This window comes from Oryzias melastigma, linkage group LG21 (assembly GCF_002922805.2).
Source record: "Oryzias melastigma strain HK-1 linkage group LG21, ASM292280v2, whole genome shotgun sequence".
In the NCBI taxonomy this organism is placed as follows: domain Eukaryota; kingdom Metazoa; phylum Chordata; class Actinopteri; order Beloniformes; family Adrianichthyidae; genus Oryzias; species Oryzias melastigma.
The window spans coordinates 15,307,676-15,326,447 of record NC_050532.1 but is presented as its reverse complement, the minus strand read 5'-3'; the positions used below and the strand labels follow the sequence as shown (position 1 = coordinate 15,326,447).

The window sequence follows — 18,772 nt, the reverse complement described above, 5'->3', positions numbered from 1 at the left end:
AAAACAACTTATTTGTGACCAAAGGCCACAAAATTGCACATACATCTAATTAGAACTTAGTAAAGGCAATTTGATTTCTGTTTCAAGTGGTTTATTTATTTATGTATTTTTCTGTAGTAGTTTGCTGATACAAAATTTTCAGATGACAAAATGAGCCGAAAGATGAACAGCAGCTACTAATAGCAACAAATGAGTACAACAATGATAGTATTTGATTTGTAATATTTAAGAATTATTATATGCTAGTTTATTATTATGGCTCTGACATTATGTTTGAATGAATATTTACTAAACTCTACAGGGTGTTTTTTTCTTATGGTCGTAATCCTTCCGCTCTTCCTTAGCTTGTTTACATTAAAAGTGGGGTCATCTGGACCCCACAACACAGTGCGCTGAACTTTTTTTTTATCATTGATTTTTGAGTTTCACTAATGTCCATGGCAGACATAAAATCCTGTCCACCTTTGTCCACATTTGTCATGGAAGGAATCACACATCAATATATGGTTGGAGTCATCTGGACCCCAAAGATAGCGAAATGTTTAAAATATCCTTAAAAATGTCTTAAAAGGTCCAAAATGCAACATTTGTAGATTTGTAGACAACCTGTTTTACATGTAACCTTTAGTGAAAACTTGTTTTTTTGTCACCCATTATTCTGAGTAGATTTTTAAAACTCCCTCAAATTGTTATTTTTAAAATAACTGTTTTTGCCATTTTAAGAAAATTTTTTGTGCCACATTAATAAAATTACCTATAATCTTAAACTACTTCAAATACCGCCAAAATTCCCCAACTATCACTTAATGTTGTTCTTTTGGTGTGATGAACTTCATACTAAAAAAAAATAAATCAATATAGTGACAATTATATTTACATGAATGTTTTTCATCCACAGTAGCTCTTTTTATGTGATGTTTATTTTGCTACATCAGGTCTTATGTAAACTAACTGAAGGAAGCACTCAAATCAAATTTTCGGACTACATTTTATTATTTTTTCCCATTGGCCATAAATATCAGAATGCTCACTGTAAAGTTAGCTGCGGTTTGATAGCTGTAGACACCACCTGCTCTCTGCTTGTGAAAAAGAGCGACGGCTGCCTTGTAGCTGGTGTCATTGAAGTCGATTTCCCTGGATGATGATGCCGTGGAAGAATTGATTACTTCTTTTGTAATTGGCAGGCAGCGAGGCATAGGGGACAAGAGGGGGTGTCTGCATGCCAGATGCTTGTGCACTGAATAAAAATGTATTAATACGTGTGCGTTTTTAGTTGGTTAAAACGAGCAAAGTAATGGATTCTCATTAGAATGTGAAGCAGGAGCTTTTGACATCTCTGTCCAAATGTCCTTTTGGCATTCCTCCCAGTCTGTGTGTGTGAAATGTTTGTTAAGAGAAAGAGGAAACGGCCTTTTAATAGACATGTAGGTTAAAGAGGTGGGTTTCAACAGCTGAAATCAAAGCTTGGTTTGTAACCTTCTCTAGAAATTACCCCTATATTAAACTTTAAAAAGAAAAAAAAGTCTTGATTATTTGTAAACCACTCATGTTAAATCGTCTGTAAAGCCTTAGTTATAACTGCCCTTATGGGTGGATAAGGGTGGTATGTGGGTGAAAAATGGGCAAACCTTTTCAGGGCACACAGGTGTTCCGCACAAAATATTAAAGTCATAGACCAATCGGTGAGCCCATCGAGCCAAGACATGCATTTGAGCTTCCACTTTCATTGAAAATGGCTTTTGATGGTGAGTGTGGAATCTGTGGAGGAAGGAATGCAGTCCTAAGAAGCATCTGTCATCCCAGCAGGAAGTAGGAAGTGGGTTTAACGTGTATTTCCAAGTTGCAGTTTTCGTAGTCTAAAGGGGAACACGCAGAGATGTACAGAGAGTCGCAGAAAGTGTAGAGGCTAGGTAGACAGCGTGGGAACACTTGAACACGTTGACAGGATCAATAACTTGGGGCATAAACAGGAGATTCGTCGAGGATGGAAACTTGGTTGGCATCGGGAGACTCACAAGGAACTTGATCACAACCGAAGTAACCAGGACAAGGCAGAGATGTGGTTGGGAACGTAGCTGTGTCAGAACCATGAACTTGACAAAACAAGAAGCGTGCTAGAACGAGAAAACGGACTACTACGAACTGGCAACAAGACACAGAATGAGAGGTTCACACATTGCTACCCAAGTTTATAAGTCTGTTTTTAGGTTCTACGTACAAAACGCTCTGCGATTCTCCACGGGCCCTGAAACCCAAAACCCTGCAGCAACAATATAGGGATTGACCCACACAGGTGACTAAAGCTTATGTCAGAATACTACAAATATATTCTAAAAATGCATTTGTATGATTCCCTAATAGAATACTGGAAGTTTTGACATGCAGTTAAATTATATCAACCGTTTGCTCTCTAGAGTAACCTGATTCATGAATCCCATTTAAACCACATTTTAAAACCCAATTGTGGATTTTTGGATATACTCATTTGCTCGGTAAGCTATGTTTTATTGAAAACCAATTTTATATTAGTTTCCTTTAAGCTTTTTGCATGACAAATGCTGCAGAGAGGAGCAGCTGGATGAGACAGAAGGCCAATTACAAGAAGTGATAATGCCTTGTCTTTCTTAAATCAAGTTGGTAAAAATGCACAAAAAAACCCCAACACAATGTGTGTGCGCCTATAGATGTCTTGTAAAGTGACATGGTGATGTGTTGAACATCTTTCCTTGCAGAAAGCATAGCTTTTCTTATTGTAACTGAGCAGAGAATTGACAGCCCTGACAGAGCAGTAGCACTTTTTTATGTGAAACATTACTCATGTAGACATCTACGGTTGATTTAAAAATAAAGTAGCATTGCTTCATATCCAGCTGCCTGATAGTTTTTTTTAAATACTTATAAAGTTTTAACATTGTGTTTGGTACAACGCAACTAAAGAACAAAACAACAGAACTACTGTCCTTAAATAAACCCTGGATCCCATGAGAATCCTGTGGGAATATGATAATAACTTGAGACTGCAACTGGGTTCAACTCAATGAAGTTAGGGCATTTTAGATTACAAGCACACACACACATACACCAACATGAGGTATTTCTATGTTTTTGCCACTGGCAACGAGGTCTGTCCAGTAACTTTAGTCGGGATGCTCTTGAAAGCAACACATTGTGCCTGAAACCACAGGCCCACAATGCGGTGTAAAGAACTGCAACCTGTGTTTGTGCTTGCCTGGTTAACACATTATACTTCCTCTCAAACCTAGTAGACTGATCTGAGCCTTTTGATAAGACTTGTCAGTATTTTATCTAGCTTTTCTGACTAAAAACACACAAAAATAGACAGAATAGTTAAACATCTACATTGTCTTTTTTCCTTTCACCTGGTAATGTAACCTGTGTGTTGTGTTTGAAACAGATTATTTACATTTAGGTGCAGTTATATATTTTTTTAATTTATGGATTAACCTTACAACACACAGTCTTGTGTTCATAGCTGTTTTGACAAGTGTTGATATTCTCCCATTAAGAATCCAGGCCGCAGTTGATCGGAGCTCTTGCCAGCTTGCTTTCTGCTACATCAGCTGCATCAAACATCTGTGGAGGAGCTCATGCTGGAACTCTGCCCAAAGTTAACATTTGTGGGCTTTCAGAGTGATGGTTTACAGACAGCTGAAAGTGTTTTTTTTTAAACTTTTGGTTTCAAATAAAGGACTTCAGGGTGGTTTTTATGTAGTGATGAGACCTAGGGGAAACAGAAAATGTAGCCTTCATAAGGATGTTGCCCTTGAATGATATATTCTATGTAGTCTTACATGATATTTTTATGAGTAACTTAAAAAAATTAACACAATTAGACTCAAAATTTTATTTTTTTGTTTGTTTGTTTGTTTGTGTCCTTTTTTGCTGTAGGGCACACTTTCCAGTTATATTTTAAAAAGCTTTGACTTTTACTGTACCACACTACAATAAAGTGACTTTTTTTTTTATTCTCTCATTAAATAAAAGCTTATTTAAATTATTCGGAAAATCAGATGTCAAAGTAGGACTTTTGAAGCAGAAATTTTTGGTTTTCTTTCCTTCCAAACAAAATTAACGCAACAATTCTTTCCAAATCATTAAAAAAATGTTTTTTTTTTATTGTGATATAAAGAAAAAACTCAAAACAGGCTAAAGTCTGTCAGATAGATAGATAGATAGATAGATAGATAGATAGATAGATAGATAGATAGATAGGGTCTTTAATAATCTCTTAGGAAATTTAAAAGTGGTCATCTGCTGACAATCATAAAAACATACACAAAAGCACAATAAAAACATTAGGAGTCAGTGGATTAAAAAAAAAATGAAAGGATTAAAAAAAATGAATTAAAATGACAGGAATAAATAAATTGAATATCTTCATCTTCTATCTTCCTTCTTATCTACCTCTCTCCCCCAGAGGGCTGTTTCTGTGGGTTAAGTCTACACACAGACGTGAGTTTTTATATAATGGTGAAGTGTGCACACACACACAAACACACAAAACAAACTGAGGCAAATATGTGCTTGCAGCTATTTTGATGCACACATTTGCTCTGTCTTCTCCTCACACTGCCCCCCGTTCTCTTTCTCTGTCTCTCATACACACGAGTCAGCAGGAGGTGAGTGGCAGGGCATGGAGATAAGACTGCTATCAGACCTTCATCAGGGACAGCCACACTTTCATCAATCCTCACACCTTTTTTTTTTCTTTTTCATTTCTAATAACTCTCTTCTCCTCTGCTCCTTCTCAGTCCTCTGACTGTCTTTAAAGTTGCAAAAACAAAACCTATTATTTTCCTGCCTTTAACAAGTAATGTTGTACTTTACCAGCAGAATTGAATTCAAAATTCAAACAGACAAAAAAGCAATGATGATTTACAAGCAATTAATAAAGTGCTTCAGAGACTAATAAGAACCAACGATTTGCATTTTCTCTGCCTGGGCTCATATCCATTTTCACCATGTATGTAGAGAGACGGATTAAGTCCTGTAATGTGTCAGCGCTAATAAAAAGGTCTAACCAAGTGACTAATCCCAAGCTTTTATGCAGTGTAATACCATGCTTGTTAGACTGGAGGGTTTCCTTAGTTCACTACATTCACAGTTTCATTTGTTTCACAATTCTGTCTAATTGTAAGATTTATAGTTTAGAATTTACTGTCAGTACTTACCAGCTAAAGGACCTATACCATGATTTTCTTAAGCCCTTTATAGTAAACTATATCCATATATATGATCATATGTTACCTTTGGGATACTAAAGAACACATTTTTTATGAAATATGAGTTTTTTTCCTACCCGAAAGTATCTCTGAGGCCATCACCGCTAGCTGTGCGGTGAAATGGTGTGTTTGTGTCAACCTGGGGGTGGTTCTGGTAGCGCAGACACTTCCTGAAAGGGGCGGTTCTTACTTTGTGACATTAGCTCATGAGAACCTGCTCGTTTTCGTGGGTTGGGAGGGGCTAACTACCTAATACCAAATAATTTAAGCATAAAAAAAATTTATTCTGAAAGTAACTAATGTGTCTTCATGTTTCTGGTCCAATGTGTATTCTCTTGTTTAAGATCATGAAAGCAAATATTTACCAGAGTATTGTGCTTCTGTAAGCCTATAATGTGTTACAACATTCATATTCCTTTTAAACTGCATTCTTATTTTTTTCTTTTTGTGAAGATCTTGCATTCTTTCACTGATGAATATTGAGTCGGACTGCTGCGTAAATCTTTTTCATCCCAAAGATTCTCAATGGGGTTGATGTCCGGACTCTGTGGTGGCCAAGCCATGTGTGAAAATGAAGTCTCAAGCTCCCTGAACCACTCTTTCACTATTTGAGCCCCGATAAATCCTGGCATTGTCATCCCAGAATATGCCCGTTTCATTGGGGAAGCGAGGATTAAAAAAAACCCACTGTTTGATGTCTTACCGCTGAGTAATTGCATGGTGATCTGACTGGTGTGCATCTCTGTGTGTGTATTTGCAGTGGAGTTCAGAAAGCTGGACCTAGCCTCTGTGCTGTCAATTCGTCAATTTGCTCACAGCTTCAAGGAGAGGAATCTGCCGCTCAATATTTTAGTTAATAATGGTAAGTACTAGGAAAAAATGTTAACTTTCCAAAGCCAAAACCTATGCATTGCATATATGCATGTAAATAGGTTTGGGATGTATTTAGTTTAAGTCTAATTTAGTTTCTGTCAGATGGCTGCTTCCAAATTTTGCCAGTTTTTAAAGGACTTAAGGTATTAAATTCAGCTTCAGAACCTGCCAAAACATGCATTTATGGCAAGACACATTTTTTTTCTTTCAAGTTTATTCTAGCAGTGTTTTTTTTCTTTTGAACAGGTTATGTTCACAAAAATATTTCAAATACTTGAATGTCATGAATGAAATATTTTAAAATTATTTTTGAAAGATAAATGAAAAACTGAACTATTAGGTTAATCTTTTTTACTCATTTTGGGATCTTAAGATTAAAAAAGTTCAAACATATATTATGCTTCTCTAAAAACTGATCGTCTTGTTATTATTTAACACCTCTGACAGGTCCAAGATCTCAAAGTATTTCAACCACCAATAGACATGAGTATTGACTGCTTCCGCAGAAAGATGACTTCTTCCGGAGATACTCATAAATTACTTTTTAAATCCGTTTGGCTGACACCTCTGAATCATTTGGACCCATAGAGTTTTTTTTAAACATAGAATCCCTCATCCTATATAAGGCGGCAGAAAAGGACAGGTAGGTGCTGCAAAGGTCTTGCACTCTATCTAGTGCCTCACTTTCATCCTGATTGGCTGTTTGAAGTGGTTATGACTAGAGCTTGATGTTCAAAACTTTGATGTTAGTGCAGCACACATACCTGCCGCCTGACTTTTTTACTTCACTGGAAAAGGGTTATTTAAAGAAGTTGCACCTATTTATTTATTTATTATCAAAAAACGTTTTTATAAAGGTTTGCTTATAAAGCTTAAAGATTCTTAAAGAAATCAGTTTTACCTTATTTCCTGTGAAGATAGTAGGTTTGTGAAGGAGTGTGTTGATACTCTCAGAGAGATGGATAACACAGGTTGTTTGCCAACACAGGAAAACTCCCCAAAAACCTCTGAAAGTGCTTAAAAAAAAGCCAGGAAGCAAACCAAATACTTACAGAAGCTGGTCCTAAAGAAGAACAGGAAGCTGAGAGAGACCTAAAAAATGACTCATCCATCGTTATATACAGATGACCACCATGGCTTTTTATGAGAAATAATTTTACCAGTGAGATGTTCAACTGTTTTTTATAAAATACAGTTTATTTAAATCTATTTACTCTCTTTAGCTAATTTAATGCTCCGATTAGTCGGTTAGTATTCCCCATGAGTTCCTTTCCAAGTGAAACAAGATTCTGCTTAAAGACCCACTCCGATCATCTTTTACTCTATTGTAAAAGCATTCCCAGTGGTCTTTTAATTGTAATTATGTACTTTTTATCAAAAAATAAAAAAAAAACTGCCATAGTATTGTGTATTCAAAACTATGACGGGTTGTTTGAGCTGCTGCTGATCCTTCCCATCTGTGTTAATAAAGCGGGTGTCATGCTGGTTCCTGAGGGGCGCACCGACGATGGATACGAGCTGCACTTTGGCGTGAACTACTTAGGCCACTTCCTTCTAACCTGGCTACTTCTGGATTTACTGAAGAGCTCCGGGGAGCACGGTGACGCTGCCCGTGTGGTTAACGTTTCATCATCAGCACACGGCATTGGGAAGATCAGACTAAATTACATAAATAGCAGGTATCGTGTTCACACAATTTTTTTAAAGAAATTCTCTACCAAAGTCCTATTTAAGAACATTTTCTTTAGGTCCATAAACTGAAAATCCATATATTTTACATTTTTCATTGCATTTGCAGGTCTTTTCCTGTTCTGGCATTATTAATACACATCTTAACGCCTCAATTTTTATTCTTGCTTTAAAATGACAACTGTTGGTTTCATTTGGCTCTGTTTCATTTCAGCTCTCAGCACTGCTGTCCACAGTTATTAGCAGCCTTAGTGTCTTCATTTTGTGGTTGATTCCCAGATCAGCGGGTCGTGACCCATGTCCATTAACTGTCAACATACATTTGAAGTTTTCTGGTCAAAGATGAAGTATGGCGCCACTGATGGCCATTTGTCATAAAGATCAAACTGAAATCCTATGATAATTCTTCCTCTGTAATCATAATGACAGCAAGATCTATAAAAGCTGAGATCTGGGCTGTCACTAGATTTGGCTCGAGCATGGTAATGTGCTCTAGTGGAGGGAAGTCATGAAATCCATTAGAAGGTTATGTGGTTTGCTAGGGGAGGAGTTTGTCCCTTCTTTTTAATGGAAATGTGCGTCATTCTCCATATAGAACTGACTACACCAGACAGGCTTTTTGTTGCCTGTTATCAGTTGAACTAATTTTAATTTAAAAGTCAAGTTTTATCCATTTATATATGTTTTTTTTTCTCTTCTCCAGTTACCAGTATTCAGCCCACGCTGCTTATTGTCAGAGTAAATTGGCCCAGGTGTTGTTCAGTTCTCACCTGCATCAGGAGATGCAGCGCGGCGGTTTCTGTGTGAGCTCTTGTGCTGTGGATCCCGGCATGGTCAACACTGCTCTCTACTGCCATCTGTGGACGCCTCTCCGCATGGCACAGCGGGTCATTGCCCGCCTTCTTTTTAGGGTAAAGCACCTCTGTTTACGTAGCCTCACATTACACAATCTAATACACACTTTACACTTCCTGATTGTGTAATGGAGAGACACAACAAATACAGATTGATATTCAACCCATTAACGGATTTAGTCTTTCATTAAACATGAACTTTTGTGGTATTTTTTCTTTATATGATCATTTGAATACTAAACTCAGTGACCTAAACACAAAGCTGGTGTGTGTAGCAAGTACTTAAATTAATTTAATTATTAAATTTAAACCTACAGTTGCTCTTTACATTTACGTAAAGCAAATGTAGACATTTTCTAACATTTATTAAGGCTCGTATCATTGTTTTTTAACATTGGAATTTGGGACTTGGAAACCTTTTCTGATTTAATTTTTCTTTTGTTTTTGAGTACTATTTCTAAGAAAAAAATAAGGGTTTCATAGCGTAACGCTTTTAGTATTTATTTAGCCTTCACAAACCCATCCATATGATCCAGCTCTAAATGACAACGCTTCAGATTTTAATTCTGCCTGAAGCATAAAAAAACATTTTCCTACTATCTTGGTTGTACCAGATGCTCACACTGTAGTGCATTTTTTTAATTAGCTAATTTTTAAAAACAATTTCTGATTTTAAGTTGAATAATCAGTGAATAATTGATTGGTATTCTGTCTCAATGCAATGATATTTTAATCAAATGAAGATTTAATGTGTGGTTTTGCTTGGGAAAGTTGTAGTTAAAGTAGGGATAGAGTCGTTAAACATTGCATTGCCCTGCTTCATTGTGGAAGTTCTAAAAATGACTCACAATTAGATCTGTACAATAAATCACAAATTTATCATCATTGCGATATCAGCCTGTACGATATGCGTATCACAAACAAAAGCATAAATTGCCATAAATGGTTACCATAGATGTTTATACACATACTATACAATCCAATGGCAACGTCAAGTATTTAACAAATCAAATATCACGTCATTGACCATTTGAATGGAGCCTTTTTTGTTAGATACCCGCCTACTACAGAGATGTAGGTCATTTGGAGTATTATTTAAGCTATGTTGACTTTTATTTATTTATTTTTTTGCTATTTCTTCATGTATCTCAAGTCATATTGTCTTCGCAATATTGTTCACTCCTATAACACATAGCGAGTTTTAATCATATCGTGCAGCCCTATTCACAATAGACTGTAAAACCCCCTCACTACACACTTTATTGAATTTTCTTAAACATACATGAACTTTTTCCCACTTTTCTGTCTTCTTTAATGTCTAAAAGTTCAAGCCTTTGTAGAAAAATAAGCCCAGTTTTATAGAATTTTAACAAACCTGTTTGTGATGGAAGATTTAGAAAATGAACGCATTCTGTACAGGAAACACAGCACGGAGATTGATTGACAGTGGTCTACAGCCAATCAGGACACAGAACAAAATGTACTGTAAAAAAACATGCAAAATTGTACTAAAAATTCCTGAGGTGAATATAGTGAGGGTCCATTGTACTCAGGATATAGCAGACATGGATAATATAAGATTACATTTTTAAATTAGTGACTATAATATTTAAGAATGTTTAGTTTGCTGTTTGATTGTTAATGGTGATAAATGATGAGGATCTTTACACAAGAATATAACTGAGTAAAGTATATGTGAGTTATTATTAACATTTGTTTGGCAAAAATGACATCCAGACAGAGAAATGTATGAATTTGTTAGTTTTTACTTTGTTTTTAACTTTTCTATGCAGTTGTAGTTCCATATATTCCTTACCAATCATGGATGCATAAATGAAAAAAAAAAATTTGTTTTGAATTTTAAGGCCTTCATTGCGTGCCTTCAAGGCGTGACTGCGGGCATATGCTCGGGACCTGTGTGACTTTTTAGTCATGAAGTTCAACATTTTCAGGCATTTGCCTGTGAGCATCACCTCTGGGATGGTTCTGACCCAAATTTGCAAACACATTAATTACATAAGCTCCAGGATTACCATGCAAACACTCTCTCACAGGTTAACTGTTTTCATGGCTTTACAGGACCTCTCATCTAATGCAGTTACAGCTACAAAGGAATGTAGACACTTATCTAAAAAACAGAATCACTATGTTTAGAAAAACACTAGAATAGCAACATTCCAGGTAAGAAATCATTTGGAAAAATAAAATAAAAAACAACTTTCCTTAACATGTGTTTTTATGCTTATGTGGTGTAAAGTCAGTTTTTGGAGTTGTGATATGTACGTGCGTTTGTGTTCTCTCTTTTTAGACTCCTGCAGAGGGTGCAGTGACTGTGCTGTCAGCCGCCTTAAGTGAGGACTGTAAAGGTGGCTACTGGACCAATGGGCACCGTGAGATGACAACATCACCAGCCTTTGATCCTGGACTTGAGCTGAACCTGTGGGAAGTCAGCATGCAGTTGCTGGGACTTCAACGTGACCAGTAGGACTGAAGCTGACTAAAATCACTCCAAAAAGACCCTTTGGACCATCAGCCAGTTCTCCTTTTTTCCTATTTTTTTCCATTCATCCACTCAGCACACCTACAGATGTAACCTTTTGTTATGACTTCTGTCAAAACATTCTACTGGACTACGATTGGTTTCTTGGGGATGGAAGATCTCTGCGTTTTGCTCCAGACTTCCCAAAGAAGGGCTACAGAAAGGCATTTTTTGGGTTTCTCTTTTGCTTTTTTTTTTCTTGAGGGCTACCAACGCCTGATATATGCACTCATATAACAAAGTTCTAGTATTTTTGAATCTACACTGTCAAAAGTCCTGAGCCTCTTAGTTAAAAAATCTGTTTTAAGTTTCAATTCAGTTTTAATCCAATTTTTCCCCCAGCTGATTATAGCAATTATAAAAACTTCTAATGTGTGAACCACATGACTTTGCCTTAGTGTTACAACACTAGAAATGCTTAATTTAATGAGCTAAATCTTGTTTTTAAAATCCTAAAATCAATATTGAAATGATTTTTAGCAACAGTTTAACTGTAAAAATGAGTATTTCTGTATTTATTTTTATGTCTGTATGCAAAATATTGCTTAAGTATAATCCTTGCGTTTGCATCGAGACACAGATTTGACCTAAACAGCTTTGCTGCTGTACGGAATGTGCTGAAAAGAGCTTGTTCTACCACATCAATCCGGTGATTCTTCAATCACCTCGCCATCCTGCCTCTTTTACTGAGAGCACTTTATTTATTTAGTCTCACATTTTCTCTTGTGGTTCTTGTTGGATCATTGTTTAACCGACAGCAGTAACCATGAAGAGATAAAAAAAGTTTAATAGCACTTATCATAGCTTAAAACCGTTCCCGTTTTCTCTTTCTGCCGCTCAGCTAAAGACATTGCCTTGAAACAGGAGAAGACTCGATTTGAAGGCCTAATCTTTGAATTATTCTGCCTCTGTTTGAGAGGCATCCGATCATTTATTTGCACATCGAAAGAAATTCTTCATATTTGAGTCTTGTTTATGCCGACGGACATCAGACCAGTTGTGGAGAAGACAAAAAGAGACAACGCTTTTTTAAAATTTATTTCTTGTGTACAAACTGATTGGATTCTCAGTCCTGCTGCTGGTGCTGCTTCCTCATTTGGCGCTGCTCCCAGTGCATTGTGGGATTGAGATTTCCCCAGTTGTGTTCATCTAACTCTGTGTGTGCTGCTGACAAACAGATTTACTCAGAGCGGGCACATTCAGTCAAGTCTGCAAACAAAAACACAGGAAATGAACTCGTCTTTCTCCATGCGCAGATTTCCCACGCACACACCTATGGGATAACAACTGCGCCGCAACGCCATCTCCACTGTGACGAATGCATTTCTGCTGTGAAGTGGGAAAGTTCAATCTTAAGTTTGAGGTTTTTAAATAAAAAAGATTGCAGTTTCTGCATTGAAAACTGCCACTGAGCATCCAGCCTCCTGAATAATCCGCTGTTATTGAAGCAATACTATCACTGTGGTAGCTGATTTAGTAGGCAGTGCAGCGTTCAGAACAGAAGCAGACTGAAAGTGCGCCCAGAGTTACCCGCATGTCGAGAGTTTGACATTTTTCTGTCTGTGTAAAGAAAATATTTTTTAGTGTGCTTTGTTTTGTTGGAAGACGCTCACCAGGGTTCTTCGCCAGAGGCCTGTTGGAAATGGGAATGCAGCTTGCAGAAACTCCTTCAGAAATCCTTGAGGTCAGATTGATTCTACTCCTCATCTTCAAATGAGTTGACAGCCTGAACTCAGAGGCTAAAAACAGTTCTGCTCGACTCTTAATTCAGAAGCCTGTAGTTATGAGAGTTTTTCTTGTTTGTTGATGAAAGATATTGGACTATAAAAATCAAAGAAGAAAATGTTAGTCCCTAAAATATGGAAGATCTAATGCTAGACTCGTTCTTCATCTTGCATTATATTTCTTCTAGAAAAAAATATTTAAAAAGATGAAAAAGCCTTCATACTATCTAGTATCTCATGATTAGCTCTTAAGAAAAACTTAAACTGAGCTGCAGTTAACATAGAAAGTATAAACTGTGGTATAGAACCTCACATTACATTCCCAAATTTGACGCAAACCAGCAAGAACCAAATGTTGCTATTCCTCAAAAGACCACTAGAGGTAGGTTTTTATCTAATCATAAGATTTTGTTTGGGTCCGCAGAGCTGATTGTTGTCTGTGTGCTTCCATGTTGAAGTGTGTGGTTCTCAAGCTGCTGGTAGAACATCAAAACCCTGCTCAGACAAATGTGCTTGCTCCTGCTAACACTAGCGAAAACACCAGCTTACTTACTGTTCCGCAACACTCATGGATCAACGTTCCGACTGGAAAAATAGTCGATTTTTTGAGATCAGGAACACAATACGTTCCCAAAGAGAGCACGTTCTTGTTGCAGGGGTGTCTACCTGAAGCCATCCACACTCAACTTTTACATTGCAAGCCTAGAAAACGAGCTGAAGCAGCTCCACTTACTGTCTTTGAAGATGTCTTTGTGTGGGTTACTGTACACGATCATTTTACGGCAGCACACCAGTGGAGATTTGTCCAGGCTGAAACTGCTTCTATAGCCATTCTTTTGATTGACCTGGGATTACATTTATATTAAATGTTCCAGTCCCATGTCCTGCAAAATCCCAAATGTGTATAAATGTGAAAAATATGTAGAGCTAATATATGTTTATAGGGGTAACCAGATAAACAGAGTCCTTACTGTGATACATTTAGAGGGGAAAAATGTTTTTTTTTTGTAGCTGTTGTCCCATCACACACTTTTATTGAATTTTTTGGAGTTCACGTGTTGGTTTGGCCTGTTTTTAGACTCAGGGGCCGCAGATGAAGTGACGGGATTGATGTACATTTGGGTTGGAAGTTGTTGAGAAACTCCAATATCCCGGATATTTCTTCTAATGCATGCGCTCCATGTGGTTATGGCTTTAGTTCACACAAACGGGAGCTCAACAAGTATACCTTCAGATCCACTGTAAGCATTCAGTTTATCAGGAACTCTGAGGATTCATCAACAGTGTACAATGTTTTACTTCTTTATCTCTTGTTGTCAAAACACACATCTAACTGCTTTTGTTGTGCCTCAAAAGAAATCTCCCCCATGAAAACGTGACTGTGAATTTTTTTCATGTAGAACTCGTAGAAGCTGTGATTCCAGTCTTGTCCCGTGCATTGCCGTATGTTTTTCCTCTCGTAAGACTGATGAAATTAAAAAGAAAAAAAAAAAATCAGGAGCGAGTGTTTGAACGCCAGCGTCGATGTTTAGCTAACGGAAATTGATGTCCATAATTTCTGTCGATGGTTGTAACATTCCAGCCGCAGCGATGACCTTTTTCTATTATCCAAAGCCTCTCAATAAACATATCATTGTGCCAGCCTGTGTTGTGTCATTTGTCAACAACAAAGCAAACTGAAGAATGATAGTTTTTTCTTTAAATCTTTTACACCGGAGCTCCAGTGTTGACATTTTTTTGACTACTGTAACTCTTCAACGCAATTCGTAATTCCAGTGGATTCTGAAGCGGAGAAAAGCAGCTTTTCACCATTTTGCAGCACTTTCCGTTAGTTAAAGACGCAAAGCCGATATTACCCACAAAAACGAGCGGTTGGAAACGTGCTGACGTAAGATCGATGCCAACAGCTCCCTCCAGGAAGAGTCTGTGCTGCAAGCTCCACCCCCAGCTTAACACCAATGCTCAAATTATCCCCTTAGTAATAGTCCGCAAAACAACTTTCATTTTGAGAAGCAGAACAGTGTATATCTTCCAGTTGTGTTACGTCTTAAATAAATTCCAGCTCAAACAGGTGTTTGTTACTTAAACCGCGCCGCTCCTTTAAGACATCTTCAATGCCTTCATACTAACCAATTAAAGTTATATGATTAGTACAGTGCATATCCAGTATCACTTCTTGCCAAATATCTTTTGGTTGGACAAAGGGTTTAAACTGGTTAAGCAATTTAAGTTATTTTAAAACATTTTGCACCAGTGTGCAAAAAAAAACCTCCAATAAAACTGATGGGAAATAAAGAGTGGAACCAGAACAAGTCCTTCCTTTTCCCTCAGCTCTGTCTGCCAGCTATGAGACTACAGCCTCGCTGGGAGCTGTGTATGTGAGCCCATGTCATTTCAAGTCTACCAACTAACATAAAAACAAATCTGTTTGATTTGATCTGATGCAGCAGTTATGCAATAAGTATCTACTGGTTAATGTGTACTTTAAAAGCTGGCAGTTTTTGGACAATTCTTGCAAAAACTTAAGCATTTTTGTGTTAAAATGTGCATATTCTGTGTTAAATCTCAGAGTTTTCTTCATGATTACCCGATTCCCTGGAGACACACGATCACGAATCATGTTTGGATTTCTGTACAGCAGAAATTCTCTTTTTTAACCATATTGATTTGTTTTCCCTGAGTTTAAACATTCGACCAAACATTTCGACCATTTTACCCCCCAGAGAAAAAAGTTTCTTGAAGGTTTTACAAAGCCTTCTGGTTTCTAGCAACTAGAAAAACAAAGACAATTGAATAAACCTCTATGGACGATATTACATCTTTACCTGTTTTATTCTAAGCAATGACCTTCAGGCAGAAGAGTTGGTGCTTACAGCTCTGCCTGAGGTTCTTTGTGAATTTCAGTCACGCTGAGTTTACAGCAATCCCAGCAGGTAATATCATAGCTGTATTGAAACTGCAACTCTTCCAGTTGTGTAGTTTGTTCAGCACATAAACACAAATACCTTTAACTGCTGTCATAATATGCTTTTTTTGTCAGTTTATTGTAAGCATAGTGTTCAAGGCTGCCATCTTTGTGGATTATCGCCACACTTACATTAAAAACACGCTTATTGAAATGTGTTTATGTTGGTGTGTACCTCCAATCACCAAAACTCATTAATTTTAGTTAGGCAAGAGTGCCTGCGCTGAACTGATTAATACTTGACTGTGTTACAAAACAAATGTCTATTTTTCATGAAGGTGACATTATGAGATAAACGCTTTCAGTAACTAAATAAGACTGTTTTCAAAGTGGCTTTTATATATTACCACTTCAGACAGTAGACGTCTCCTTTACCGTCAGTCTCAAGGACGCTAAAGACGTACGAGGAAGTGGCTTATACGCAGATGTTTCTAGAGCACATTTTAACAGCAAAAGCAGATTCTTATTAGACTTATGACCTGGTTAAACAACACATTATTGATTAGTGCTTGAGGAGATTTGAAAATGTGTTTTTTTAAATAACTGCAATGGTATAAGTCATCTATTTTGGAAAACTGAAAAAGTATTTTTGTTATCAGAAATAAAAACTTGCTTGTTACATGGAGAATTGTTTTCCTATAATGATTTGGATAAGTTAACTTGACAAGATATGACACCAAAAGGACACTATACAAAAAATATAAAAAATGTAAATATAAATTTGTAAAATATTTAGCAATTAATTTAAATGTATGAACCATTAATCGTTTTTTAAATATATAGTTAAGTTAAAGTCCCTTTAGATGTCACACGCCTATAAGTGTGAAATTCATTCTCCACATTTGACCCATCCCTGGGGGAGCGTGAGCTGCAAACACAGCATCAGGAACCATTTGGTGGTTTAACCTTCACTCCAACCCCTTAATGGTGAGTGTCAAGCAAGGAGGCACTGGATCCGAGTTCAAGTCTTTGGTAATATTGAACTCGTGACTTCCAAACTCAGGGTGGACAATCTACCACAAGGCCACTGAGCTGGTGTTTTCATTTATACACAATTCTTGAATTAAAGATGAATCCAAAGAAGCATTTCAAAGTATCGTGAAAGTTACAGCCCCAATGCCAGGAGCTCCTCAGAGATCGGAAAATGTGTTACCCAGTTGGGAATTTGTGCGCTCATATTGTCAATGTTCCAGAGCTGCCTCAAAGCATGCTCAATGAAGCCTGAATAATCAACAGTAAATCATTATCATGTGTCAGTGGGGTTTTTATTCTGTGATTTGTGCCATTCCAATTCAGATTAATAGAAGGGCGGTAGTTAAATGGAAACATCTACATACTTTAAATGTTTGGCATTTTGCAAACAGTGTTAGCTTGAAAAAAAGTTCTCCTTATTTTCTAAGAAAAGCTTTTTGTTTAGTTGTAACCAATTTGATCTTGGAAAATTATTTCTTATTTCACCTGTGGGTGAGTTTTTATAAACATAATTGTATGAAAGCAGTTAAGAGTAACATTTTGTCATCATGTTGAGAGAAATTTACAAGAACAGACATACATTTTAGTGCTTTATTATTTTTTTAGCTTCAAGATGTCAGGGAAGGTTCTCATTTATCCAGGGGAATGTCTTGAAATTGAATTTCTTGCAGCGTTTCATCACAAGTGGCTTCATCAGTCTGAGTGGTGCTGAGTTCAGGCCCCACACATACATACATGTAGCTACTAGGTAAAATAAAAGTAGGAATTGTTGAAGCCAGTCATAAACCAGTCAAACTCAGACCTAATTGATCTATTTAACAATATTGTCTGTTTTTATGCACTCCTGGTTCATCCTTTAAGTCCCACTCCAATTATCTTTTGATGTATTTTAAAATCATTGCCAGTGTTTTTTTTATCATAATTTTGCCATTTTAAGACAAAAGAAAAAAAAGCAGTGTAATTTTTGAGGACATAGTTTCTGCAGAGCGGCAGTAGTTCATTGGAAACTTACTTCTGAGTAGTGGGCGGGACCATAGATGCAGAGAAAGCCTTCCTCCACTTCCCATCATCTGTTTGCTTACACTTTCTCCTGCAATCTTACAGCCCCTTACACCACAAACCTTACATTCTTAATTTAACAAAAACGGCAAACAATTTTGGAACTATCCAGCCATACAGTTAGAGTCAAAGGCCAGCTCAGATGAGGAAAATAAAGACGTACGTGGATCTATGTTTTTATAAGTTGATGCATCAACTGAAGCAGAACAGCGAGCTTGCAGCTTGCCACTGTAACTTTTATGTCACACCTTTTTCAAACAACATTTTTGTAGTATGCATATGATCCACAACAATTTATCCAAAGAAATACTCAAAAATGCAATTTAAGCTTTATTTTATTTATAAATGTCCTCCATCATATGAAAAATATAACAAGAATATGTTTAAAATCACCAAATGTAATTTCTATATAATAATAATTAACTCTAAAATTGACCCAGAGCTTTTATAGCAACAACACCTCCTTTCAAGAACATAAGAAATTGAATAAAAATCCCTCATGTGGTCAAAAAGGTGTGGAAATATTTCCCATGAAACAATGAAACTAGAGAAATCTAATTAAAAACTTTTGATTTTTTTTTAAATCTCTAAACCTAAAGAAAAAAGCTAAACTACATGAATATTATGCACTAACTGCTGTATGAAGTGATCAACCACACAGCTGAAGAATTCCTCTTTAAACTTGCAGCTACAAGCCTTGATCTAATCTGATTTGCTGCCATGTTTTCCGATTAAAGCATCATCACAAAAGATATTTTACATAATTATCACATTATGTTTGCACTTCTTGAGACTCCAAAACCTGTCTTTTACTGGTATGCTAATCCCGATTTGTTGTAGGTTGGTGTTGTTAA

General features: G+C 36.8%; 1 protein-coding gene across 2 annotated transcripts in view; it reads left to right on the top strand.

The window, feature by feature from the left end:
* Window positions 1-14,563, top strand: part of LOC112155022 (dehydrogenase/reductase SDR family member on chromosome X) — a 45,575-nt gene extending 31,012 nt beyond the window's left edge. For both annotated transcript variants that reach the window (XM_024286385.2, XM_024286384.2), the window contains exons 4-7: window positions 6,004-6,105; window positions 7,588-7,795; window positions 8,509-8,716; window positions 10,968-14,563. In XM_024286385.2, coding sequence (XP_024142153.1) covers window positions 6,004-6,105; window positions 7,588-7,795; window positions 8,509-8,716; window positions 10,968-11,144 — 695 coding nt within the window. In that variant the 3' untranslated portion in view covers window positions 11,145-14,563. The remainder of the gene's footprint in view (window positions 1-6,003; window positions 6,106-7,587; window positions 7,796-8,508; window positions 8,717-10,967) is intronic.
* Window positions 14,564-18,772: the final 4,209 nt, after the last annotated feature.